Genomic DNA, 27,512 nt, shown 5'->3' on the forward strand with positions numbered 1-27,512 from the left:
TGCAATCTTAGGCAGTTGAGGTATTCATTTTGTCCTTTTGTGCCTGGTCTCTAGTTTTTTTGCTTCATCTAGAGTGTTGCATAATATATTTTCTTAAACGACATTTAAAAAGAGCCGTTATATTCAGATAACTAAGCATATTAGAATTTTATCAGAAATATCAGATGGTCTCATGGTGAGGACTTGGGCTTTTTCTATGGTTTAACTTCTTATACTTGGTATTTTCGCAGCAATCCCATAGTTGGGGAAAGGAAGGGAGCAAGCCCCATGGTTTTTATAATTTGTGCTGGAGTATCTGTTTTCCAATAAAGTTATTAACTGTAATTGTGAACTAGGTTTGCATGTGTCCTGTTATATTTTTAAATCACCTTTGGGTGACTAGTCTTGAGTTTGAAGATTTTTAGGGAGAAAGGAGCAGAGTACCTAATTAATGTATTTTGTTTCACTGATTGTGTTTAGTGGAGCTGACTTAAAGATATATGAAATATTAAAAATTAACTGTTTTTCATGTCTGTGAACCTGTGTATACATGGTCAGTTAAATGGTAGATTCTCAGAATTCAGTATTCTTGTTTTCATAAATTTTTCATGAAATTTTAAAATGATTTTTAAGAGCATTTTACCATTTTGACTACATGAACAATAATGCATCTGTAGTAATCTGAGTTAATTTGGGAGTAGGAGATCAGTCTTAATTGGTGAAAGGTTGGGAATGATTTGAATTCTAGAATATTTTTTGTGTTATTTTATGTTAATGCATGAAATCTGGACTTGTGATTAAAAATTACGTTTTGCCTAGTTGAAGTCCTTAGGGGAGCTACACTTCTGAATTAGATAAGAATGATTATAATTGAAGTATCAGTTGTTTGTCAGAGGTTACACGTGAAGATGTTAAAACCATTCTTTAAGCAGCACATTCTTTTATCTTTAATTTTGCTGAGTAAAATGTCTTTTCCATATGCAGTGAGTTCAGCTTCCTCAAATTAGAAGTCCAGATTTATTTACTCACATACATTAATGCTTTTGGAGCTGCACATGGTTAAAACTCCTGAGCTTCTGTCTTAGTCGTCACTATTGCTCGTGACCAAGCAGCCCTAAGCACAAGTAAGCACAAGGTTGCTTTATGTTGCTGAACATCAGTGAGCTTCGTGCTCTTCTGAACTTCCAGTGTTGACTGTGGAAATTTGGTAAACCTTAGGGACAAATTTGTTGCGGTTTTAAAACTACGTGTTTAGAACCTTGCTTGTGTAAAAAACAAGTGGTGTGGGATTTTTTTTCCTCCCATCTTTAGAGATGTCTTGTATCCCATGCGGTAGTGAATTTGTTTTAGCCGTATACGTATTTGACAGATTGGAAAGGCTAGTCCCAAGTATAAAGTTGGAACTGTCTTGCTAAAATTCTAGATTCTGCAAATGTACCATTTGGGGCACTTCGTTTTCTGCGATACGAAATCTGGATGTTTGGTGACTTTGGACTTTTTTGTTTTCTGGTCAAATATATGGTTAAGTTAGCTAAATTAAAAATATTCTGAATATTGGCAACAGTTTTTCTGTGTTTATTATTTTATTTTAGTAAAATCTAATTTGAGTTTATACTGGAATCTTTTTGATTTGGAGGAGATCTAATTTTGTATTTGCATACCAGCAGGGGGCATTCTAATCTAGATACAGCATTTATAAGCTTTTTTCCCCTAAAAATACATGTTTTGTTATTTTTTTCCTTTCCATCAATAGCATTCTTTCATTTTCTTTTAGAAGCTTCAGATCTCAAAGGGAACTATGGACATGGAATCCTTAATAGTAATTTCTACATGATAATTTTCAAGACCCTTATTCGTTTTTTAAGAGAACTGTGTGAAAGGGTGAAAAAAAAATTTTTAAGTATCCGAAGATAGTATTTTTTAACATGGAAACAAAATTACACTTTGATTTAAAATCATTTCAAGGAAAGGGGCGCCTGGGTGGCATAGCGGTTAAGCGGCTGCCTTCGGCTCAGGGCGTGATCCTGGCGTTATGGGATCGAACCCCACATCAGGCTCCTCTGCTGTGAACCTGCTTCTTCCTCTCCCACTTCCCCTGCTTGTGTTCCCTCTCTCGCTGGCTGTGTCTCTCTCTGTCAAATAAATAAATAAAATCTTTAAAAAAAAATCATTTCAAGGAAAATAATTTTAGTTTAATGTAATAAAAATACAGACTACATTTACCTGATTTTTTCCTTTTTCTTTAATCATTCTGATTTTCGAATAAGTTTTTCATTAATCATTCTGATTTTTGAGTAAGAGATAATTTGTTGATAAGGATAGCTTCTGATTGGGTTGTGCCTTGGACAGGCTGCCAAATCATTTAACATACTTCTGAACTTAACTGAATTAATGCTTCAGTAAAATTTAAATTTGTTGTCCCCCACCCCTTTTTAAGTCCCTTTGCTACTCCCATAGAGCCTCCACCTTCCTCTCTTTGTCTGTCTCCCACACTCTTGAGTATTTATTGTGAGTCCTCTTTAAAACCTGGAGATGAATGCAGATGTGTTGGAATTATTTTCTGTGGTCGGGAAATTTTTGAAGGTGCTGTAAGTTATTTGGGTTAGCCTACTTCTTAAATGTCTATGTTGATACTGTAAAGGTGTTTGTTCTCATTAGGCACAATGAAGGAAATCTTCCATATAATTACATTAGTGATACGTGATGTTAAAGCATAATCGGCTTATTTAAAATATCTAGCACATCAATTTCTTTAAGATTGTGAAAATTTAAAAGGTTATGAGTGCAGTTAAATATTCCTGGGTGAGAAGTTTTATTCTAGTACAATTTTTTGAGAATTAATTAGGACGTTTGACTGGAAGAAAAAGTGTGGAATGCCAATAGATGTCTATTTATTTGAGTACAGAAATCAAAATTTCTTCTATAGTTTTGGAAATCCTGATGAAGTTTACTAACTTAGTTTTGATTTATCAAATTCAAAGTAAGCTGCGTAGAACTAGGATTATGATAAATACTGAAATGTTTCAGTGTGTGTTTGTTTTGTTTTTACGCTCAGCCTTTTATTTTGTAGGAAATTGATGAAGCCTGTAAGAGAATAAAGCGTGAGGTTGATGATTTGGGCCCTGAAGTTGGTGACATTAAAATCATTCCATTATACTCTACACTTCCTCCTCAGCAGCAACAACGCATTTTTGAGCCTCCGCCTCCAAAAAAGCAGAATGGAGCGATTGGAAGAAAGGTTAGCATGGAAATATTCTCTGTAATGTTTCATTAACACAGAACTGTCTGTGAGATATGAAACTTCATTAAGGACTAAATTATGGGTGGTGGTAATCTGAGTTGCACACTGCAAAATAATCTGTATTTCAAAAGTAAATTGAAAAAAGTGTTATTTTGTATTTTGCTTATCTTTTGACCTTAGAGTAAGAGCATGTGCTGTTTTCTGTCCCCACAGGGAGCCCCTCCTTAGTAAATGGGTGGTTGGTTAGGGTAGGTCAAGAAAAGCAGGAGATGATCTAGTGTTGTCTTTCTCTCCATTAAGTCATTTGGCAAAAGTGAAGCACTTTTTTCTTCAGTGCCTTGGCTTCAGCCAGAATTTTCTTAAAGACCTAACCAAATGTCATGTCTATAGGTATGAAATATTGACTGCAGGGATTTCTGATAGCAGCACTCATCACGCCTCTTTGCATAAATACGTGGGTTTCTTTGGGGCAGGAATGTAGATTCTCTTAGTATAGATGTCTGCCTGGCATGGGAAGGGGCAAGAGTTTTCTAAACCTGTTTCTGGGCTCTTTGTTGGGATGGGAAGGGAATCTGAGTTGCAGTTTGGAACAGAACAGCCATGCTTTTATTTTTTTGAGAGATGGGGGTTCTAGTAGGTTTTTTGAAAATAAAATTACATTTGAAAAGGTTTGAAAAACATTAGTATAGTGGAGTTAGTCATTTATTAGGTTAAATAGTAGCTGAGTATGAATTTTGTAAAAGATTATTAATCTCTGGTTTTAAAGTTTTCATTTTTTTAAAAGTGTGTATTATTTATGTCATCACTCTGGGAGATTATCATCAAAGATTAAGCTTTGTGTATACAGGGTACTAATATATCTAGAATAAACTAGTCCCTCATGGTAACTGCTATAAATTCCTTGAGTATATTTATGTAGAAAAAACTCTTACTTGAAATAGTACTTAGGTATGATTTGTCAGTCAGATTTGGAATTCACTGCTTTCTTGTTTCTATATTCAGGACTAACAGATTCTCACAACTTTTTATTTCAGTCTTCTTGCTAATGTTTATCATGATAATTGAAAAATTACACATTACAAAGATATCAGGTATCAGGGCTAATTGTTTCTTTACATGGCTGTATAAAAGTTAAATGAACCAAATACATTTTTCAAATTGAAGGAACTTAGCAAAAGGATATATAGCACCAGTCTAGTGGAATGTAAATTAACAAGAGATTGATAGGGGGAAAAATCAGCTTCTGAGTTTTTCATAGATCAGCTAGAGTAGTGAATATGACTTTTAAAAAAAACAGTCTGATCATAGCTTCATTATATTGAACTTTCCAATTATTTTTGTCATAGTGCTAGCTATCTGTAGAACATGTTAAAACATTTTCCTCTGTTATTTTATGTGCATTCTCAACTTTGGGGAAAATCTGAAGTTTTAAGTGATAGCTTTAGTATATAATTTTGAAGTTGATTTGTTGACTGAAAAGTACTTCTCTGTGGAGTTCTTGGCTTAATTCTGTTTCAGTGGATGTATGTAAATAAAGTAGCTGTTTTCTTAAACATCTCTATTATTAAGAGGAGCAGACAGATAATTTTTCTTAAAATGATGTACGCTTTGTATATCTGCATTTGTTTTAATTTTAAGATTTTTTTTTTTTTACCACTGAGTAAAATTGGTGTTAAGCAAGATTTGCCATATTTGTGTATCTTTTCATATAGTTCTTTTCATTCCATTTTTAGGCTACTTTGTGAAGTATGGACCCGAACTTATTGAAATGTATTTCACATCTGAGTTCTTTACTCTGTTAATTATTAGTTTACTGGAAATTTAAGTTCAGTCTAGTGCTAGTCCAGTACATGATACATTTTGTAGGAACTACAGCTTAAGCCCATGAAGTAGAATTTGTTTAACTATCGCTTTTTGTGTTCTTGTAAATCCTAAGGACATTGAGGAGAATTTTGTCTCACTGAAAAGAGTGACTCAGCAGTAGTTGGATGTATGTGTGGTGATGGCCACAAATGATGAGGGGACCACTGGAGTCCACAGGGCATGGGCTCACCTTGGTATCCCATCCTGGGCTTTCAATTCAGAGTCAGACCAAGGGCCACAGTGTTACTTCACCCACTGATGGTGTTTCATTGAGCTAAAACTACAGGACCTCTTGCTGGGAAATCATGTTCTCTCTTGGCATGAGTCACCTTCATCTTAGAGGCTGAGAACACTGTCACACACACAGACGTGCACACACCCCCATCTACCTCCCCCCCTACCCGCCCCACGCACCTATGATCCCAGGAAGAGGGAGGGAGTTGGTGTGTCAATCTCATTATGTGAAAAGGAAAAAAAAAAAACAGCTTTGAAGCCTGGCATGTTAAGGAAAAATGATCATTTTTATAGAAGCCTAGTTCACAGAGGAGGATTCACTCATCCAGTCATGGTTTTGGTGCCAGACAGGGAAGCTGCCTGGAAGAAGGTAGGAGTGTCAGCTGAGAACTGGAGTGAGCAGAAACGTGTTCTGGCTGGGTGCCGACTGGCACTTAAGTGGAACGGGTGACTGGCAGACCCATGGCTCTTGCTGGGTTAGACAGAGCCATCTGAAGGATTGGTGGGACTGTAGGGAAGGAGGAAGGGGAGGAATTAAGATGCACACAGGTTATGTGAGGGAAAGAGGCTAGCTACATAGTGGAACAGGAAGAACCGGAAGTTGATTGCTATTTTCCTATGGTCTTAAAAAAAAAATGCCACAGCTTTGATAATATCCTGTTTATATTATAAAATACAGGACTAGAGGCCAAGGCTTGCTGCTTCTGTCATGAATTCATTATTCTGCCAGTTAGTAGAATAGCGCTTTCATTCATCAGTGTTCAACTGTCACTGTTTGATATTCACAATGGATTTAAAAGTACGAAGGAGTGTTGAGGGATTTATGGTCTGCTGACAGTTGTGTAAAACCAAATATGATTTGATTCAGTTTTTTGTTAAAGTTTAGGTAGCATAGAGTGTAAGAAGTTAAAATGTTTGGAACAAAGAGAATATTCAGTAAGAGTTTTTAAAATTCTGCCAAAATAAGTGTGATTCCGTATTTCTATTTGGACACCTTTTGTGAGGGAGTGCCTAGTTATCTTACTCATTGTATAATTTGTGCAAAATAGAGTTTATAATATGATTGTGGTAAAACTAACAAAACAGCCTTTTAGTATTAAAGTTTTAAAATGTAGGTATATTAAAGGTAAAGTTTTATGGGCATTGGGGACTTAACTAGCATTCCTTTTACAAATAGTTACTGAGTTCCTTTTATGTAGGCTCCTAACATAGCACTACTGGTGAACTGTTACAAATTTTTAATGATCAAGAAAGGTTGAGAATGTGTATACTTTTGTGAGGGTAGATAATTTTACTTGTTTTGATTATGTTGACATTCAAATAGTTGAGTTTAAGTTGAAGCTAAATTTTTGTATAAGCGTTAAAATTTACTCATCAATAAATTACTTGTGTGCATCTTTTGAGTAAGTCTTATAATTGCTGTTTTATAGATTTGGTATTATTAAAATCCAGCAACTATTCTTTGATTTTATTTAATTTTCATTAATTTTCTCCATACAGATAGCTAATTTTTCTGTAGCTTATCTTACAGTTTACTAATTAACATGGCTCAAAGCATACACTGCTCAATAAAACAGAGAAATGGCGCTTGTGGAGATGGTCCTATAGTTTTAAAGAGAGGCTTAATGGTCCACTATCTGAAGATAACTTAGTGTGGTACTGCTGGGACGTGGACAGATAAAGAAGTTAATGTCCTTACTGAATTGGCGACCCCCCCAGAGTTCCCTGGGGACTAAAAAATCCAAACTAGTTGAACCTAAATGCCTTAATGTGTCCAAATAGAATTCAAGTAGAGCAACTCAAGTACTCTCAGTTCTGCTACTTTGAAGTGGAATTATTGAAATAAAGTAGATTTCATTGCAAGGCATGTCACTGAGGGGGAAGGGGATAAATCTAGATGAAACTTTAATCTTAACACACTTAACATAAACACATAAAATTGGCAGTGATGTCAAACTTTTTTCCACAGGGTTTATTCTATATTTAGGGGTTATTTACCTGAAATAATTGCTTGGTCAATGAGGTTTGAACGCTTCTTAAGGCTCTTTGAACACTTACTGCCATGTTACAGTCTAGAAAGCTTATACCATTTATATATATATTCCCATTGGTCATCTGTAGGTCCCTTGACAAATTCAGGATCACTTTGTGTTCTGACCAGATCCTAATTAGATCATGTGCCATTTAACATCTAGAACATGCTGACGGGTTGCATTAGTCCACTACTAAGGTTTCAAAGGAGCTAGATAACTTTTATCATCTCATTTATTTGTTCTTGTGCATTATATGTTTGTGTTTTCTTTGGTCTCAGCTGGTATTACTTCTCCAGCTCTAGTAATAGAGTCATTAGAAGAAGCACCGTGAAAGTCCTACATTTGTTATGTGAGTTTTTTCCCTTTCTTTGTCCCCAAATCTACCTCCCATGGTTTCAGAACCCTGCCCTTTTTCTCATAGATACTTCAATAATTGTTAAATCAGTATGGTAGATAAGTCGTACTCAGAAAAATTTTTATTACCTTAAAGCAGTTTTTCCCAGTTTACTTTTAGCCTTTGGAAAAAAAGCTTTGAAAGTCATACTTCTCGAAGGTCATTTTTAACACTTCTGCTTTAGAGTTTGGTAATGCAGGTTGGCATAATCTTGTGATTCTTAAACACTTGTGGAATCACAAATCCACACTTCCTTACAAGTATTATATAATTTGTCACACACCCAAAGACACATGCACACCAAGTGAAATTATTTTGTAAAGAAAGATGATTTTTAAATAACTCTAAGGAATTGATCACATCAAGAAATTTTTATCACACTAATTGTATTCTGTTCTAGAAGATACATGTGAAATATATTTTTTTGTTTCCTCCACGGCTCTAAATATATATCCAGAACTATAACAGTTTCACCCCAGAGTTCCAGAAAACCATAAGACCTCTTACATAATCACAAGCTTGTAGCTGGTTCTGTAATAGGTTTATAAGAACTTTCTACATTTATTATCTAATTTTATTTGTTAACTTTGTCTTAGCTAGGTTAATATTCAGGAATTATAAAAGGAAATTAAGGCTTGGGAGTGTTAAAACCTTTCCACTATAACTTAGCTACTTAGATTTGCTTGCTGACTCTGCCACCTCCTCCTAAATGCATTGCTCCTTCCAGCACAACACACTTGACTTTGTAGAAGAATATTAAACTCAGGATATTTATTCAAATTCACCTGTCAACCGTATATGCCTTGTTTATGTTTGCTGGTTCTAATTATTGAACCGTGTGCGTGTCGTCTAAACGTACTGAAAAATGTATTTCAGTAACATCAGACGACCTGTGTTTATTATCCATTTGCTACTCAGCAATCTTTGCACCTGCCCAGTACAAAAGGGAAGGATTTTGGCATCAGACATGGGAAGGACTCTACAATTATTACCCTGTCAGCGGCTGTCTAGTAAGTTTTGGCAGTATGAGTCCTTTTCATTTCTTAGATGTGCCTATGGGCATTTTTGCTTACATGCCCTAGTTGAAGCAGAACCTTCTGCTGCTAGTGTTCTTCCCTTCTCTCTCGTGGGAGATCCCACCTTACCCGTGCCAACTCGCCTAAGTGCCGTTTTCTCAGGACGTTTCCTTGGTCTTTGCTGTGGAAGTAAACCCTTTCGAAGTCTCAGAGTGCGTCTTTGGTGTCATTTACACTGTCCATGTCTGATTTTCCTTTCTAGGCTGTAAGAGTAGGCCGTATCTGATTCATCTTCTGTGTCATTTGCTTGCATATTACAGGCATTTTCACTTAATGTAATGGCAGTTTTCTGTTCCTGAAAATCAAATGTTTGGGGGAGAAAATACTAATGAGAATCCCATTTTCTTATTGTTTAATAAGAAAAATTATGTGACATGTTATTCTCAAACCCCAGCCAGTTTCCTAAAATAGATCTAAGATACATTGTGCACTTAACGTAAACCAGCGATCGTATTAGCATGTAAATGCTGTAAACATTTTTCCCTGGCAGTAAAAGGTTCAGATGATTAACAGTTGCTTTGTATGCTGTGACATCGTCTTTGAGACTGTACACTTTTTTTTTTTTTTTTAAGATTTTATTTATTTATTCGACAGAGATAGAGACAGCCAGCGAGAGAGGGAACACAAGGAGGGGCAGTGGGAGAGGAAGAAGCAGGCTCCCAGCGGAGGAGCCTGATATGGGGCTCGATCCCATAACACCGGGATCACGCCCTGAGCCAAAGGCAGACGCTTAACGGCTGTGCCACCCAGGCGCCCCGAGACTGTACACTTTCTAAAACAGCTGCATTCGATTCTGATGATCTGCCAGTTCTTCTTGGATTATAATTTAAGATTTTTCTCCCCCCATGCCCTCCTGTGCTATTTTGTTTAAAATGTTGAGTTTTGGTGATACAAAGTTTCCTTTGCAAATATTGCCAGAAATTATTGAAAGATATACATGTTGTGTGGACTTTGGATAATAACCAAAGTAGTGTTCAATCAGGGAGACATTCTATAACTTAAGCTTATACTGTCTCATCGATATTTTTCTTTTGATGCTATCCTTATATTTACGTAATCAAAACACATAATGTGATTGAGTGAAAACCTGAAGTAATAGCTTTCTTTGAAAAAGGACTTTGCTGTGATGGACTAAATGAAATTTTGACTTAAGATCTTAAATATAAGTTTCTTTATGTTGCATTGGCCATTGAGGATGAAACCTTATTTTTAGTTTACTTACTGAATTGAAATTCATTAGTGAAAGTTCATGGCTACTTTTACTGTTATTTCAATTTTACTTGATTTATAATATAATTTATATACTGTTTATTTCTTAATAGGTAGTTGTGTCAACTAACATTGCAGAGACATCTTTGACAATAGATGGTGTGGTATTTGTGATTGATCCTGGATTTGCAAAACAAAAGGTACATACTTTAGTTGTATACTTTATTAAATTGGTGTTAGCTTAAGAGTACTTACTGCCTACTCATTTAGTGACTGCAATTTACTTTTTAGAATTATTTTTCTGTTGTCTTGTGTTTTGTTTTCAGACTTTGGTGATATGAACCCTTTTTGTTTGTCTTTAGCTAGCTCTCATATATTAAGCCCATGCATAATGTTTAATCCTAGGCTTTTTTTTTTTTTTTTAAGGTTAATTCGGTTGTGTTTCTTTTGTTGTTGGTTTTGTTTGTTTGTTTGTCTCTCTGTAGCAGTGGCGAGTGTTTTGGTTTCTGTGTTCATTTAAGGAGTATGGGGGTGGTATTAAGAGGGATAGGATTGTCATTCCTGTAGATTGGTCACTTACCCAATGAAATCCTGGGGATGTTGTATAATTCACATATTTTTGATTACATTTGGTTACATTTTTGTAGTTGTAACTGGAAGAATTTGTTGCATGTAGTATTCATGTTTCTGATGGAAATTTTTTCTCTTTAAACTGGCAATGTAACTGCCTTCTTCTGGACTAAGTTCAGAATATTTTTCTTGATGTTCACTCTGAACATTGGGTATTGAAATTGATAGGCTCTTTTCAGGCAAAAGCCTTCAAAACTGTGTCCACTCTATGAAATTAAGGTAAAACTGGTAGAACTGAAATTATTTTCAATTAGGAAGAGTAAAGGTGTTAGAAGCTTTGTGTGTAATAGATAAGAATAAGAACCTTTCCATGTTAGCTTGATTCTTCAGAACGATGGAGTCAGAATATTTGAAAGAAAGTTAAGACCAGTTCTCAGTTTCTGTCTCTGTGATTTACAGCCTTACTCAGTACTACTTTGTTTATTTTGAGATTAGCTGTGGAGTTTGTGTACTTCTTTTTTTTTTTTTTAAGATTTTATTTGTTTATTCGACAGAGATAAGAGACAGCCAGCGAGAGAGGGAACACAAGCAGGGGGAATGGGAGAGGAAGAAGCAGGCTCATAGCGGAAGAGCCTGATGCGGGGCTTGATCCTATAACGCCGGGATCACGCNGGAGTCAGAATATTTGAAAGAAAGTTAAGACCAGTTCTCCAGTTTCTGTCTCTGTGATTTACAGCCTTACTCAGTACTACTTTGTTTATTTTGAGATTAGCTGTGGAGTTTGTGTACTTCTTTTTTTTTTTTTTTTAAGATTTTATTTGTTTATTCGACAGAGATAAGAGACAGCCATCGAGAGAGGGAACACAAGCAGGGGGAATGGGAGAGGAAGAAGCAGGCTCATAGCGGAAGAGCCTGATGCGGGGCTTGATCCTATAACGCCGGGATCACGCCATGAGCCGAAGGCAGACGCTTAACCGCTGTGCCACCCAGGCGCCCCTATGTACTTCTGTTAGATTATAGTTTTGTGGTTAACCGAAGGAAAAATTCTTACATTATTTTCATTCCACTAGGTGTACAATCCTCGAATCAGAGTTGAGTCTCTTTTGGTGACAGCCATTAGTAAAGCTTCAGCTCAACAGAGGGCTGGTCGAGCTGGGCGTACCAGACCTGGGAAATGCTTCAGACTTTATACAGAGAAAGCTTATAAAACAGAAATGCAGGTAAGGGGTTTTGCTGTATCCTTCCTTTGTGTTTGGAGGGTTAAGTTGAATTTGTTACCAGAAGAAAATTGCTTTATTTACTTCATCTTGCCTTTTGGCACCATAAGCTCCTTATTTTTTTCCTTGAGTGGTAGATTACTACCAGTACAGTGCTCTGTTACAGTTCTGCGTTGAAGTGAACAGTGGCAATAACACTTGTGAACCCTATAAAAGATAGTTCACAGAAAGTGTCTGCTTCCTTTCTGGTATATTCCACCAGTATTTTTCTCATGTGGATCCGTGGTTTAGAAGTAATGCCAAAGTAAATAGCTAAAGAGGCAGAGAACAGATATGTTTTGTTTCCTGGAGCAAGAGGATTAAGGCATGTTTAACAGAATAAACATTTTTGTTTTTTTTGCTAGGATAACACCTATCCTGAGATTTTGCGTTCTAATTTAGGATCAGTTGTGTTACAATTGAAGAAACTTGGTATTGATGATTTGGTGCATTTTGACTTTATGGATCCACCAGGTATGAATTCTCAAAGCATATTTTAGCAAACCTTTTAAACAAAATTCATTGTCTCTGCATCTTATTCATTACACACATACCCCTTATTTTTTTTCCATCTAGTATGCATCAAGAAAAGTCTCATATGTTAGCATTAATGCTAAAAGAGTGACGACTACCTGAGAAAGCTCTTTTTAATTTGTTCTTTCCTTGGAATGACTAAATTATTCTGGGAATTACTGACTGGGCTGGAAAATGAGAAATTTCCATATTTTTTTGTTGTTGTTAACAGTCACTTAATTTATGTAGGAAAATGACAGTTTTAACAACTGTGCAAGAAAATTTTGCAAGTTTATGTGATTCATTGTTTGCTAGATCTCTGTAACAATGTGATGACAGTTTGAGTTTTGAGTTTGGTCCACTGTAGAATGAAAAATGAGATTGCTTCTGATAGTTTGTACTTTATTACATTTTTGCTTTTTAAAGCAGTTTGTCTAATAGATTGCCTTTTCCCCCAGCTCCTGAAACTCTGATGCGAGCCTTAGAACTTTTGAATTACCTGGCTGCTTTAAATGATGATGGAGATCTGACTGAATTGGGATCCATGATGGCAGAGTTTCCTCTAGATCCACAGCTCGCTAAAATGGTTATTGCAAGTTGTGACTACAACTGTTCTAATGAGGTCCTATCTATTACTGCTATGTTGTCAGGTAATAGAGGGAAAGGAACTAAAAAAAGCCCAGCTCTTCACAGTTTGGGTGGACTTCACATTTGGTTTTGTTTTTTAATATTTAGTATGATAGTCGATTTTATAGATGGTTTTGAGGAACTCATTTTGTTTCCTAAATATCTTGTAAATAGATTTATAAAGACATAATTTTTACAAAAGTAAAGCAATTGTGCACAAAATATAGTAAAAACATTGGCTCTCTTGAGTGCGAATAAAAATTTCAATAAGAAAAGAACAAGTCTGAACACAATTGTAACTGAGTTCTTTGGTAGGTTCATCAGTTTTGCGGTTTATTACTGAAAGTACAAGAAGAACTTTGTTCTAGTACTTGGCACTATTAAGTGAGCCTGGGACAAACCCAAAGTATCATTTAACTTGAGTTTTTCCTACATGTATAAATACGTATTCTAGTGGCAGTCAACTAAACATGAATTTCAAACTTAGTATCAAATAAATAGAAGTAGTAATGTGTAATTGTAGGCTTAAAATCTAACCAGATGATAATTCTTTTACAATGGCAGAAAACACTTGATGAAAGAAATATACCAAATAGATAGTATTGCTAATTTTGGAAATTGGAGTGTTAAGCTGAACAAATCATACTGTTTTTAGTAGCAATAAAGTGTAATCCACAAATGGATTATAACTTGGAAATTAGATTTTCCAAGAAGAAGAAATATGATTAATAATTGTACACTGATTCTTACAGTTAAAATTAGAAGACATTTCATGTTTTTACTGATGGTCAAAGTACTTCATACTACTAGTTCCAGTACTGAGGAGAATGATTTCAGTTTCAGAGTGGTTTATTAGTCTTAATTATAACTTAATGCCTCAAATAATTCAAAATCTTATTTGGAATTAAAGGATAAATTGAAAATTTTCTAAATATAAAGTTTTGGCTTAGTTTAGATGTATGGTATGTTTTAATGGTGTGAATTTTTTGTTTAAGAACTAGCTAAAAATGTTTTTTTGCAGAGTTATGACTGATCAGACTCAGAGCAGATGGGCAGGGCAGTATCGAATCATTTTAATAAAATTGTAGTCTCACTTGCGGAGGTGGTGGTAGGTTGTTGTCTGCCTTTCTTACATGTTTTTGTTAGATGCTCCCAGTTGGTATTTACCCAAGATTTTAGTTTGCAGAGAAAGTGTGGGGCAAGAATTAACAGATTGTGTGTGTATTTTATTTGTTATCTGCTCAGTTTTTATTCTTCCTGTTTCTCTTATCAGGCATACTATATAATTACCATCGTTTGAGTCTAGATTACTAGCTCTTTAAAAAACTGGTCATTGTGACGCAGTTGAAATCTTCCAACTATATCTCTTATTTGTAATAAGGAGCTCTGCACAACACAGGGGTTTATTAGCACATCAAGAGAATGGACATTTATGTGTAGCGGTTATTAAGCATGGCACTTGTGGGGGGAAATGCTAAAGAGTAAGGAAGAAGTCATGGAACAAAAACAGTTTGCCGAGCTTATACTGCTTTGTTTTTCATTTAAATAGTTTTTGAAGTTTTCAGGTCCTGATATAAATAGTGCAAATCAAGGGCCTTCTAGAGTGCTTCTTATTCCCACTGTTAATTCTGGGAGTTAGTTCACATTGACTTTCACATCTTTGAGAGGTTCTGTACTTCTGTGAATTACCTTGCTTCAGTTACGTTAAGCAAGACATTTAATATTTATTGTGATCATGTGTCATTGTCTCTATTTGGCTTCTTTGGTATCTTTTTAAAGGGGAAACTGTGTGGGAAAGTAATTTGATACTGTATTTGATTTTGTTGTTGATTATTCCCATTATCTTCTATCTGGACTGATCATTTATACTTTTTTATATTGACAAGGTTTTAAGAGCTTTAAAAATGTGTTGACAAAGTCCCAAGCTGTTAAGTATTTTTACTTTCATACTGCTTTTATGACTATGGAATTGCTAAAGTGAATTAAGGAAAGTTGTATTTTAAAAATGTAGTGCACGCTTTGTAACAACTTAAAGTTTTATGTGAATTAACATTGAGGCTCTAAACAAATACATATTTTGGTGACCCCTGAAATAATGACTGTTTCAGACTAATTGTCAACTTTTTAAATATTGGATTTTATATTGAGGTTTTGATTCAAATAGCAGGTTTTTTTTTTTTAACTTGGGACGTCATTTTCTAATCTTTTTATTAAAATGCTGGAAAACTAGGCTGAATATCCCCAGCCTTTTTGAATTTTCTTAATTCAAAGGCGGTTTAACCTTCCACCACTACTGCTATCATCAAAACCCAAGATTTCATGATATTTTTTATGTTTACGTATGCTTCTGCTCACCGGTGCTAATAGTGATACCCACCAGTTGGTAATAGCCATAGCACTAGGGAAAAAATTACTGTAGAAATGTGGCGATAGACTGGTTAGAAAGTTGTTTTTAGCCCTGCAGTGGGCAAATACAGCTTCGTAACTTCCATAGCCATTCAGCGGATTCAGTGGATGGCCTTGTGAAAAATTCCATTTGCTTAAAGGCTATTGACACCATAATTCTGGTTATTGGTAGAGCTATCGGCACTGGTTTTTGAAATAAGTTGAGCTTTCTATTTCTAGTATCTTGATGGCCTTCAGAATAGCTGTTTGATGCCTACTTTTAGATCTAGTTAAAATAATCAGGTACTCTGTAGCTTTGAAACCCTCTTGTCTTACAGATGTGGTTAGGTGTTGATGTACCAAATCAAGGTAGTAAACAGTCCAAGATGCAGTTGGAGGCCATCCTGCCCTGCCCTATGCTCTGTGAACTGACCTAGCTAGGCCTTGTTCCTCTATCTGTGAATGCGTGACTCATCGATATGGGCGTTTGTGTTGGGCCCATACCAACCTTGTTTAGTCCCACAGTGTTTTGTTCGCCCCACGGAGGCCAAGAAAGCCGCAGATGAAGCCAAGATGAGATTTGCCCACATAGATGGAGATCATCTGACACTGCTGAATGTCTACCACGCTTTTAAACAAAGTAAGTGTAAGTTAGATTGAAGGCACTCTTTTGTCTAAATGTCACTTGCAGCATATAAGATGTTTCTTCATCTCACTTTCATTTATTATCTGTGACAACTTCACATTAGAAACCCAGAGGTACTTCAGAAAAAACTCCTGACTAGCATTTAAAATAGAAATTGTCTGTCCTTTCCAAAGTTGTTTACGCTTATAATCAGGGAGAAAATACCAATTACAGAAAGCTGGAAAATACAGAGCAATAAAAACAAAATACTAGTATATAATACTTACCAGTAACCTACAGATTTTTATATACTTTCTTTTCCTGTTTATTTTCATTTTATGTGAATACTTTTGTATCATTTATAGAATCTTCATTGCTTAATAGTTTTACTAATAAATAGCTCTTTAAATAAATATACAACTAACAAAATAGAAAATTGGGCTGCAGATGTGAATGACCATTCTCAGGCTACAAGTGGTCCATAAACATGAGGAAAGTCAACTCTACTTGTTGTTCAAGAGTATTATTATTGAGAGAGACCATTTTCTCACCTATAAAACTGGCAAAGGTTATAAATAAAATAGTATTTAGCTCTGTAGGAGTGGGTTTAGTGAAACAATCCTACACCAGAGATGGAAATAGAAATTGATGTGGTCTTTATGAAAAGCAGTAGATTTTATATCACCAAGACCTTAAGAAGTTCATACCCTTTGACCCAGAAATAATCTGTGAAATTATCTTTCAGTATCCTGTGGACACAGATATAATTAAAAATTTCATTTCAGAATTATATATGATAGTAAAAAAAGGGGGGGGGAAACTACCTTAATGCCCACCAGTAGAAAGATGGTTCAGTGATTTATGCTATAGCCACATGATGAAATGCTGTTCTAGCTTTATTTTATTTTATCTTACTTTATTTATTTGAGAGAAAGCGATAGAGCACAAGTTGGGGGGCGGGTGGGCAGAGGGAGAAGTGGACTCCCTGCTGAGCAGGGAGCTCAGTGCAGGGATCCCAGGACCCCTGGGATCATGACCTGAGCCGAAGGCAGACGCTTAACCGACTGAGCCACTCAGGCGCCCTGTTGTAGCTTTAAATCATATTTTCAGAGAATATTTAGTGACATGAAAAACCATTTTCCATTTGTTTGAGAACAAGGAAATGCGGGGGCCCAAATTCAAATTTTTCACCTCTTGTTTTATTTGTAACTCATTTTTGTTTATCTCCTAAAAATCTCTTTACACTCCTAAAATAGTCTGTTCATTTTGGCACATCTCTTTTGGAGTGCGGGTGAATTTATGTATCTCAGAGTCCAAAAATGCTGCAGAGCCAGTAAGTGGAGCAAAGAGCATAGCTGCCAAAGTGCTGCACGTCTGTGTCTTACACATGAACTTGCCGTGGGTTGAAAAGAGTTGATAAATACCAGGTTAAAATAAAAAATGAGTCCAGGGCACAGTTTACTTCAGACGTTTATTTTAACCTCTTGTGTCCAGTGTATTGATAAGGCATCATGTTAAAGACTATTAGTGATAGGTTAGGTCAGTCCAAGAAATACACTGTATTCCTGTGTGTGCCAAACTGTATCGTGGTGGAGCTGTGTGACCGCCAGACACATAACCTGTTAACTGACTGTGAGACTGCCTGCAGAGGGGAACGTCTTGAGAAGGAGCAGACTCATGTCCATCTTACTCTCAAAATCCTTTGATATCATTAAAATACTGTTTTAAGTGGAAATTAAAAGATTTCTAAAGGAACAGCATGGATTTTTACCATGTAGGTCTCGCAAGATATTTTAATGTTCTTTTAAATTAGGAGATTGTATTATTTTGTTGTTTAAGTTCTGATAACTGGCACAGCAGACACGTGTATTTGGATTTCATAAGTTGCTTAGAGAATAAAGTTTAGGTTTGATAGCAGAACTGTGTATTTGGATTTTAAATATGAATGTAACAATTCAAGTTCAATCTTTGAAATTTGAGGAGTTTATTATTTCATGTGATAAAATTACTAAGTAATGCTTATTCTTTATGTACATATTGGCGGTGGGAGCTTCCTGTGAAAATACTGAACAGTAGGCATCTATAAAAGCTTTATCCTACCGCTTCTTAATAGGGCTAGCAGACGGAGTGTCATGAGTTAGAGTGGTAGCATGCATTCTCTAGATGCTTGATCCTTGTCTCCCGCATGCCTCTCACTGCCATAGGGATGGTAAGCTGTTGGGTGGTTTTAGACCTTTTACTCTATATAATTGTAATAAATAAGGTCAGAGGAAACAGAATGACTGCACATTTGATAGAAGTGTCCCCATTAGTCAGAGGATTTAGCCTTTAATTACTGCCTGTCATCTTTTCAAATATAGGGAGCTATTTAAAAAATAATACCAGACTTCCAGATCTCTACATAATATTTGGACTTTTCATATCCCTTTATTGAATTTGGAATGTTTTCACTAATGATTTTTAAATGATGCTATGTTATGTTATTAATTGAAACATTAAGTATGTTTACAAAATAGCAACCATGTTTCGGATACTGGTCAAGAGGAACTATTTCATTAGAGACAATGGTCAATGGTTGATTACACAGAAAAGCTAAAATTCATCTTGATACTACTGTATGTTGAAGTAATATTTTTTTAAAAAGATTTGTTAATTTGAGACAATAGTGCACGCATGCACGCATATGAGCAGAGGGCGGAAGGGGTAGAGGCGGAGGGAGAGTCTTAAGCATACTTCCCGGTGAGCTTGGAGCCCAACGTGGGGCTCCATCGCAGGACCCTGAGATCAAGGCCTGAGCCGAAAATCGAGAATCTGATGTTTAACCGACTGAGCCACCCAGGCATCCCTGAAATAACACTTTTGAGAAACAACTAGATTTAATTTATTTTGGAGCACCTTGATTTCTTTGTGTGTATGTCTGATTTCACTCTGAAATGGTTTGACTTTAGATCTTAAAAGTAGTTTTACTGTATTGGTTAAGAAATTTGTAGCTAACATTATTTTAAGAAAATGATTTCCATTTTTAGATTTTATTTCTCCCATTTATCAAATTATTTCTCACAAATTTAGAAAATACAGTAGTACTACCAGATAGTGTTTATCTTGACAACTTAAAATTGCCATTTTGTTACTCTTTAGGGTATGAATTCTGAAATTTAGGACCTCAGAAAAGCTATACTTCAGAGTCTGCAAATCGGCTGCCCTTTTCAAAGGGCCCCTTTCTTACTGTCTCAGTGTGGACATTTCCATTGCCTTTCAGCTCCGTACATTCACCAGCATAAGCGAGGATGCCTCTAAAGCATACTTTCTTCTCTTTGTGTTCTCTCCGGAAGATATTTGGTGCTTTGTTTTAAATGTCAGTAAGTTCAGATGGATACTTCTTTTCATTCTAGATGGGTTAGTTAATGGACTTGAACACATCAGTTCTTTAATTTAAAGATCCATTTTACTACCTCACCTACCCACCCACCCTTTCTGAATTGTGGCTGCGTTTTATCATGGGCAAATATTTGTTAATATATTTGTTGTTCCTTCGAAAAGCAATTAAGAAAATGTATGTTATAATGGGTAGAATCCTAGAACTGACGAGAGAAAAATGTGCCAAAGATGAATGTGTATTACAGAAACTGCAGGAGGATTAACATAGTTCTGATTTTAAGGCCCCCCCCCCCCCGTTTCATGATAACCCTCTTAGGTTTATTTATCAAAAGGCTTGTGAAGTAAATGAAGAAGTTTTCCATTGTGACTCTCCGGGGCATAAAAATGTCACTGTATAATATTTTATATTCTGCAGCTTGAGCTCTTTGCTTAAATGAGCAAACAGTGGATTGGTTGGAAGCTTGTCAAGGATTCATCAGTGGAGAAATATCCCTTTGATAATAAATACACGCATTGAAATTATTTGAAGCGTTTAGCTTTGTTTATTAATAATAGTAAGACTTGTTTATTAAACATGAGTGGGGATTCCAGACATCCTTATATAAACTACATCACTTGTATTTTATTTTTTTATTTTTTTTTTACTTTCATAGTCTAGATCTTTATTTTATATTCCAGTTATTTTAATTCCAGTTGACATAAAGTGTTACATTAGTTTCAGATGTTCAATATAATAATGTAACACTTCCATACATCACTCTGTGCTCATCCCTATTCAAAGGGATACATGCATCCCTCTGTTTATAGCAGTAGTATTGTACAATAGCCAGTATATGAAAGCAGCCGAATTGTCCATTGCTTGATAAATGGATAAAGAAGAGGTAGTGTGTGTGTGTGTGTGTGTGTGTGTGTGTGTGTGTGTGTATGTGTATAACAGAATATTACTCAGCCATAGAAAAGAATGAAATCTTGCTATTTGCTACAATAAGGACGGAGCTAGAGAGTACAATGCTAAGTGAAATAAGTTGGAGAAAGACAAATACCATGTGATTTCACTCATGTGAAATTTAAGAAACAAAACATGCAAAGGGAAAAAATAAGACAGGGACAAATTCAAGAAACAGACTCTTAACTATAGAGACAAACTGATGGTTACCAGAGGGGAGGTGGTTGAGGGAGGAGTTAAAAAAAAAAAAGGTGGTGGGGATTAAGGAGTGCATTTAACCACTTGTATTTTAAATCGTTTGTCCACCATTAATAGGCACATGGGTTGCAGTGAAACTTTTAAACTTTTAGCTGTAGGTTTGGTGCTCTAGCCCAGGAGTAGTTAAATAAAAACTGCAGTAGTCATTTGAGTTTAGTTTTATAACTTCTAAATTGTATTTGGTAATCTTAATCTAAGTCTGTCCTTTCTTTGAAAATGAGGAAGACATGGCATTTTATCGAATTCCCTCAACCCATCCCTGTCTGTTAGACTATATTAGAAACAGCCAGGTGGGTGTTCATGGGTAATCTGACTTCAGTTCATTAAAAATAGTTTATTGAAAAGCCAGTAGCCAGAAACCTTAGTGCTCTTTCTGATTTTGAGCTTCACTACAGATTTTTAGGAAAGTTGATAACATTGTGATTCTTCTATAACACTGATGTGGGTGGTTCTCCTTTCTGGATTACTTAGTTTATTCTTAATAATGATTTTCCTTTTTAATTAGATAATATACCTGTATGGATGATTCATGTCCCTTCTTTTTTTTCCCCTCCCTCCAACTTTGTAGATCATGAATCGGTTCAGTGGTGTTATGACAACTTCATTAACTACAGGTCCCTGATGTCAGCTGATAATGTACGCCAGCAGCTATCACGAATTATGGACAGATTTAATTTGCCTCGTCGAAGTACTGACTTTACAAGCAGGGACTATTATATTAATATAAGAAAAGCTTTGGTTACTGGGTATTTTATGCAGGTATGTGGATAATACATGCATGCTTAATTAAATGTTTACATAGTATTGTTTGCTTTCCTGTAACAGCCCTTTGAATCTACTTAAACAAGTTAAAGAATGCCTCTGAATATTGATTTTAAATGTTACGTCCAGATTCTCAAGAAATTTTATGTGTCTAATGAGTAATAGATGAACTTGTTAAATGACGAAGTTAGTAATCCAGTTATGTAGAAATCAATTTGGAATTACTTTTTAATTAAAAGGGTCTTTTTTATACCAGATGATATGTTGGCCATTTTCAGGTAGGATTAACAGCTATTTCTTCAATGTAAATTTCAATTCTTGGCTTTTGATAAATGTATTGAAAAGTGTGAATCTGTGTAACTGGAGATGCAGGATTATAAACTCTGCCGAAACAGGGCAGTTGTCTGGGTGGATCCAAAAGTACAGTTCATTTTCCTCCTTATGTAGAAACTAAAGACTCCAGAAATCAAATATTCAGACAACTGTAGAGTGATCATTGATATTTATAACTGAGACACTTGGAGGCTGCAAAAGCCAAAAATGTCTTTTAAGTGATAATGATGAAAAATAATTTAAAATGTTTCATTTAGTTTTAAGTGTGTTATGGTGGGGACTGTACTAGCTGAAGTACAGCTTGTCAGGTGAACATAGTGAACATTTATTTTAAGGGATTTTAAACAAATTATGTTTAAAAATTCATTCTCTGGTGGTAAAATTGAAAACAGATCAATCCATTTCTTGGGGTTGGATTGATTTTAGTTACCCCTTCTATCTCCTGCTTGTTTTTTCATTCTCTATTTCGGCTATGTCTGTTAAGCAAGATGTGGCCTGCCTTACGGCCAAATGAGCTGAATAAATAGAACGGACCCAAATGAACAAAATCAAAATAAGAATTGATTGGTGCATAGTCTGTAGTTGAAATCATAGTAACAGTAAGAATTTTTATTGTAGCATCTTACATATGATCCCATGCACATTAGAATTAGGAAAATAATAGAGCTAGGTATGAAAATTCATTCTTTAGACACTTTATTCTTAATATCTCTTTAGTATGTACCAGTACATGGTGGCTTCTTTTTGACATATTCTTAATTTTGCGTAGTTCAAAAAAGATTGACAAAGCCATATTCAAACATTACGGATTTCTACTTCTCTGAAGATTAAACTTTGTTAGAAACAGGGCATGCAGTGTAGTACCTGGCTCCTAGGTGCTTAGTAATTATTTGTTGAAGGAAATTGAGTTCATTTTCTGTTATTTATTAATAATTACTCATTTCTCTCATTCGCACACATTCTTCATATTACTATAGTTCTAGAATTGGAAAAGGCATATCATCATCTGTTTCAGTGTTTGCTAATCCAGTATTAGATAAGTTCCACCAGTTGATGTGTTTGATTATAGAGAGAAGAAATGGGGGCAAAAAGCACGTGCACCTTTGTCCACTCCATTCTTTTTCTTATAGTCTTTTCTTTGTAGACTACCTTTTGCTTTGTTTTTCCATCTTAATCGTGAATGTTCTAGTAGTTGTTCATCTAATACATAGTTGCCACCTGGCAGTAGAGAACCTACTCCAGGTAGTTTAAGGCAGGAAAGGACCAGATAGTGTATATATAAGGCTCTGTGGGCCCATTAGGTCACTGCTGAAACTGCTTAGCTCTGTCTGCCCTCGCGGTACAGATGTGGCCATGGGCAAATGGGCGTCCTTGTGTTCAGTGGAACTTTACTTATGGACCCTGAAATTTGAATTATGTGATTTTCACTCGTCACCAAATATTCTTCTTTTGTTACCCCCACCCCCCATTCTTTAAAGATGTATGAACCATTTTTGGCTGACAGGCCTTAACAAATGCAGGCAGTGAGTTTGCTGATTCCTGCTTTTATCAGGCAGTGATAAATAAGTGTAGCCATCAAATAAAAAGCAAAAGATGAGGCCTGCCTGTTCTCATTATATAGGTAGCTTTACACTACTTTTGCTTTATAACTAGCACTTCAAAGGCATTGTTTTAATTTACTGGATTTTGGTTTCAGGTGGCACATTTAGAACGAACAGGGCATTACTTAACTGTGAAAGATAACCAGGTGGTTCAGTTGCATCCCTCTACTGTTCTTGACCACAAGCCTGAATGGGTGCTTTATAATGAGTTTGTTCTTACAACGAAGAATTACATCCGGACGTGTACAGATATCAAGCCAGAATGGTAAGCACCACCCTTTGTTCTAATAGTTTTTTTAGCATTTTTGCTCAGAATGGAATTTGGCTTTGTTGCACTTGTCCTATCCTGGAACTTAATGTTCTTTCTCATCAGCTCGGGATATGTGCTCCAATGTTTAGGTATGGGGCTTTGACCTGATGGTATGGGTGATCTCTTAGAATCTTTGCTTTGCTAAGAGGACAGTGGGATTGTTGGTATGGGCATGGGCAGGATTTGAAGCCAAATGTAAGATTACAGTTTTCTAGCATCACAAGTGTCTTTGGAGCTATTCTCTTGTTCTGATCAACTCAAGTTTCATAGTACTGTACTAGAAACAGTCTGCAGCTCTGAGCTGTTAATATGTTGATGCTTTAGAAAGAGTTAAGCAAACATAAAAACTACACATCTCGTATCTAAGCACATTTGATTTGCACATTGTTATCGGAACGGATTGTGCTATTTTAAGCAAAATTACAACCCCTCCTCTTTTGTGTGTCTGGTTTTTTGTTTTGGTTGGTTGGTTGGTTTGCCAGAATCCATTCTGTGACTTCTGAAAGGAGACGTAAGCCAAGAATGGTGGGGCTGAAAGCACTTTTTTTAGTTGATGTCACTTGCTAGATATTGTGAGGCTTCTTTCCTACACAGATTTATGACTTTTGACACTTGTGTAGGACATTACCATTTTATCTTAAATGCTTTGTTGAGAAAAAAATTGTATGGCTAAACATTAAAAAAGATTCAGTCAAGTGAATTCTTTGGGGTATAGATCTATATTTATGGTTATTAAACTTCGAAAATGAGAAGATCCAATCATTTGAATACAAAGATGTTTCTCATCTAGAACCTGTATTGCTATAACCTTGGAGAGGTTGGTCAAAATAGTGTCCTAGACTGAAGAAATTAATAACCTTATTTAATATCTTTATATTAATGTAAAAAAAGGTTTTTAAAAGGATTTGTCTTGAGGTTTTGTGGGTTTTTTTTTAAGTTATGGAAAGTCCAACATCAGAAAATTTATAGCTTACGAAAGTAGTACACTTCTAAAACGAGTGTTTGTATGGATTAGGCGTTTACAATTGTAATGTTGATTTGGATTAGATTTGCCTTTGTCCATCAATATTATTAATGAGTAATTCCTATCCTATTAGCAATTCCAGTCTTTAATTAAATGTTAATTTGGTAATTTTTCCCCCCCTTCTGGACAGGTTGGTGAAAATTGCCCCTCAATATTATGACATGAGCAATTTCCCACAGTGTGAAGCAAAGAGACAGTTGGACCGCATCATTGCCAAACTTCAATCCAAGGAATATTCACAGTACTGAATTCAGTGCTTAGAACTGAAGTAATTCAGAGGACAGCTTTAAAAGATGAATGAACTCAAAAGTTCAAGTTGTGCTCTTCACGTTGGTTCAATAATGGCCTTTATTTGAAAGCTTTTTAATTTTTCTTTACAGTAAATATTCCATTCTGATTTCATAAATTAAACATTTATGCCTCCCTTTTGTGTTGACACTGTAGCTCATACTGGAAAAGTCGATCAATGTTTTGCAGTTTATTGAAAGTAGTTCTATATATAACAATGTTATAAGCATTTCTTTAGAAATGGTTGAAAATGCTTCTAAAATGTGATTATCGACCATGGTATGCATGATCGTTGTAATTGTTGACATTCCTTTTAGAAGTTGTGAAATGTTACAACTTGTGCTTATGTAGACACAATCTCCTGTCTCAGTACAGAGGCACTGACTTCAATAAAGTCTATTTATACTAATTTCAGCCAAAGCACTTTGATATCTTTGTTCTAGTCTCTCTATGGCTTCTTCTCTTCTCAAATGTGGGGCTTTTTATTTTTTTAAATTGTAAGTATACTATGATTACATATTTAGCATCTTTCCACAAAGGCTACTACTCCTTAGATAAAATAGTCATTAAAACAATATTTTTAGGAAGATAGCATGGCACTTTGTTAGGTTTATCTGGGTGTGATCTAATGGGATAAAAATATATAGTTTTCATTCAAAATTGGATCTTGAAGGACAGAATAATGAAAGAATAGCTTTCTCTTCATCTTAAAGTTTATTTCATAGGGCTGATTATTACCACGTTTTTAGCAGATCTTTTTATTATACTTAGAGAAACCTTCTAAATACCCTACCCTCTGAAACAAATGTTTGTTTATATTAAATAAATGGTAGGGAATGATGTTATATTGTAGATCTTTAGTCAGTTTTACCGAAGTCTCAGAGTTGGGTATTTTATGCAGTGTACAGAGTGATTAGCCAAGTCCGTTGAAATGTGAACTGACTTTCTGTTTCCTTTAGCAGGTAGTAGACAAGTTTTAAAAATGCTTTTTTAACAGCAAATGAGGTGTTTGGTGTGACCCTTCAGCGGGCTTGTAATAAATCAGTTCCTTTCACTTGAAAAATAAATACTGTACTTCTTAATTTCTGGACTCCCTTCTTCTCTCCCCCCCCCTTACAAATATTTAAATGTTAAAAGAAATTTATAGGTGTGTTTAGTTGGAATTTAAATATATCTTGTAGCATATATCTTATGTGGTTTAAGGGAGTTAGTTGGGCAAATTAGTATTTTTCAGGTGGTATACTTTTTAGTATATAGGTAGCTGTTATTTAATGATGCTGGTGGCTTAAGAGTTAATACACTTCTCTAAGTGACTAATGTTATTCCCATGGGATGATTTACATGGCGAAATAATATTTTAGGTTGCATTTAAATTGAGTAAAAAATTTTTCTACTTTAAGTATCGGCAAATTATCTGCTAGAATTTTTTTAGATTATGTTAAAGTCTGGGCACTTGGTCCGATTGTTTCCCCTAAACAGGCAGCCTTTGCCAAAGTATTATGTTGCATTTTTTTCCAGTTGCATATTTTTATAATCTGACCATCTATCTAGTTTTAAATAGATCTCAGTGTACTGTATGTGTTGTTCAACCTCGTGCTTTTTAAAATTGGACCATTAGGTTTTCTTAAAGAGAAACTTGACTTGTAGAACTCTGATGGAAAGAAGGATGTTTGGCATTTGGCAGAGTTTCTAGGAACAGCAAGTATTCTTTCCATCTTGTAAGTGATGAGTGTGCACTGGGAGTGGCCATGGAAACAGTAGGGTGAGCTGAGCTCTTTCCTTCCCTTTCATCACGCCCACCCCACCATTCAGTTTTGCAAGGCTCGCCACATCTGACCAAAGCTTTGAGTCTTTTAAGCATTGATGTTATTGGCAAAAGTATGGCTTGTAAAATTTGTGTCCTCTAACCCCTTCATTATAGGTTTGGCAGCAGAATACAAAAGTGGTTACAATTTCCCTTGTTTGCATGGGTGGTTAAAACTATCAAATGAATCCTCAGTGGTACTGTAGAACAAGAAAATTAAATTTAAAAATTTTCCATAATATTCAGAAAATCTTATTTGAAGACTTTTCTGAAGAGGTCTCCTCGCCTCTCAGAATAGTAGAGCTGCTTTTTGTTGTGAATGTAGCATTAGAAAGGAAGGTCTTTTGACTACAAGTTGAGGAAATGAACACAACTTGGAGGAATAGGACAGGATAAAATATACCCCACAGTCAACCCGCTAATTCCACAAAGCAAAAAGCATATGACTTAGTCTTAGAATTTCAGGTTTATAAGGTAACACAAACACCTTGAGATTCTCTTCTGAATAATTTTAATGGCCATCCCCTCTGCTCAGATACTTTAAAGAAAACCATTACTTTCAAAGACATCTTAATAGTTCTGCTAGAAATGCTGAGCTAAAATTTCTTTCTCTGTGACTAATTGTTTCTAATTCTTGCTTCTAGAGCAAAGTTAGTTAAATAAGGATGTTTGTTTTACTGCACGATGCTATTTAGATATTTAACTGTCCTTTTCCTTTACTCTGATTTAGGCTGAATAGCCTGTTTTCCCATGACCCTTCTCTTCAGTACCGTTTCTAGATACCCGGAACATCCCTGATTAAC

At 35.5% G+C, this 27,512-nt stretch overlaps 1 protein-coding gene across 1 annotated transcript in view; it reads left to right on the forward strand.

Annotated features, from left to right (window-relative positions):
- DHX15 (DEAH-box helicase 15) overlaps nt 1–25,325 on the forward strand; it is a gene marked incomplete at its 5' end in the record, with an annotated part of 52,008 nt that extends 26,683 nt beyond the window's left edge. The window contains 9 exons of the mRNA XM_034670961.1: nt 3,050–3,217; nt 10,143–10,229; nt 11,670–11,819; nt 12,221–12,329; nt 12,827–13,018; nt 15,898–16,020; nt 21,156–21,346; nt 23,379–23,548; nt 24,748–25,325. Of these exons, the coding sequence (XP_034526852.1) occupies nt 3,050–3,217; nt 10,143–10,229; nt 11,670–11,819; nt 12,221–12,329; nt 12,827–13,018; nt 15,898–16,020; nt 21,156–21,346; nt 23,379–23,548; nt 24,748–24,865 (1,308 nt within the window). The remainder of the gene's footprint in view (nt 1–3,049; nt 3,218–10,142; nt 10,230–11,669; nt 11,820–12,220; nt 12,330–12,826; nt 13,019–15,897; nt 16,021–21,155; nt 21,347–23,378; nt 23,549–24,747) is intronic.
- Nucleotides 25,326–27,512: the final 2,187 nt, after the last annotated feature.

This window comes from Ailuropoda melanoleuca, chromosome 11 (assembly GCF_002007445.2).
Source record: "Ailuropoda melanoleuca isolate Jingjing chromosome 11, ASM200744v2, whole genome shotgun sequence".
Classification (NCBI taxonomy): domain Eukaryota; kingdom Metazoa; phylum Chordata; class Mammalia; order Carnivora; family Ursidae; genus Ailuropoda; species Ailuropoda melanoleuca.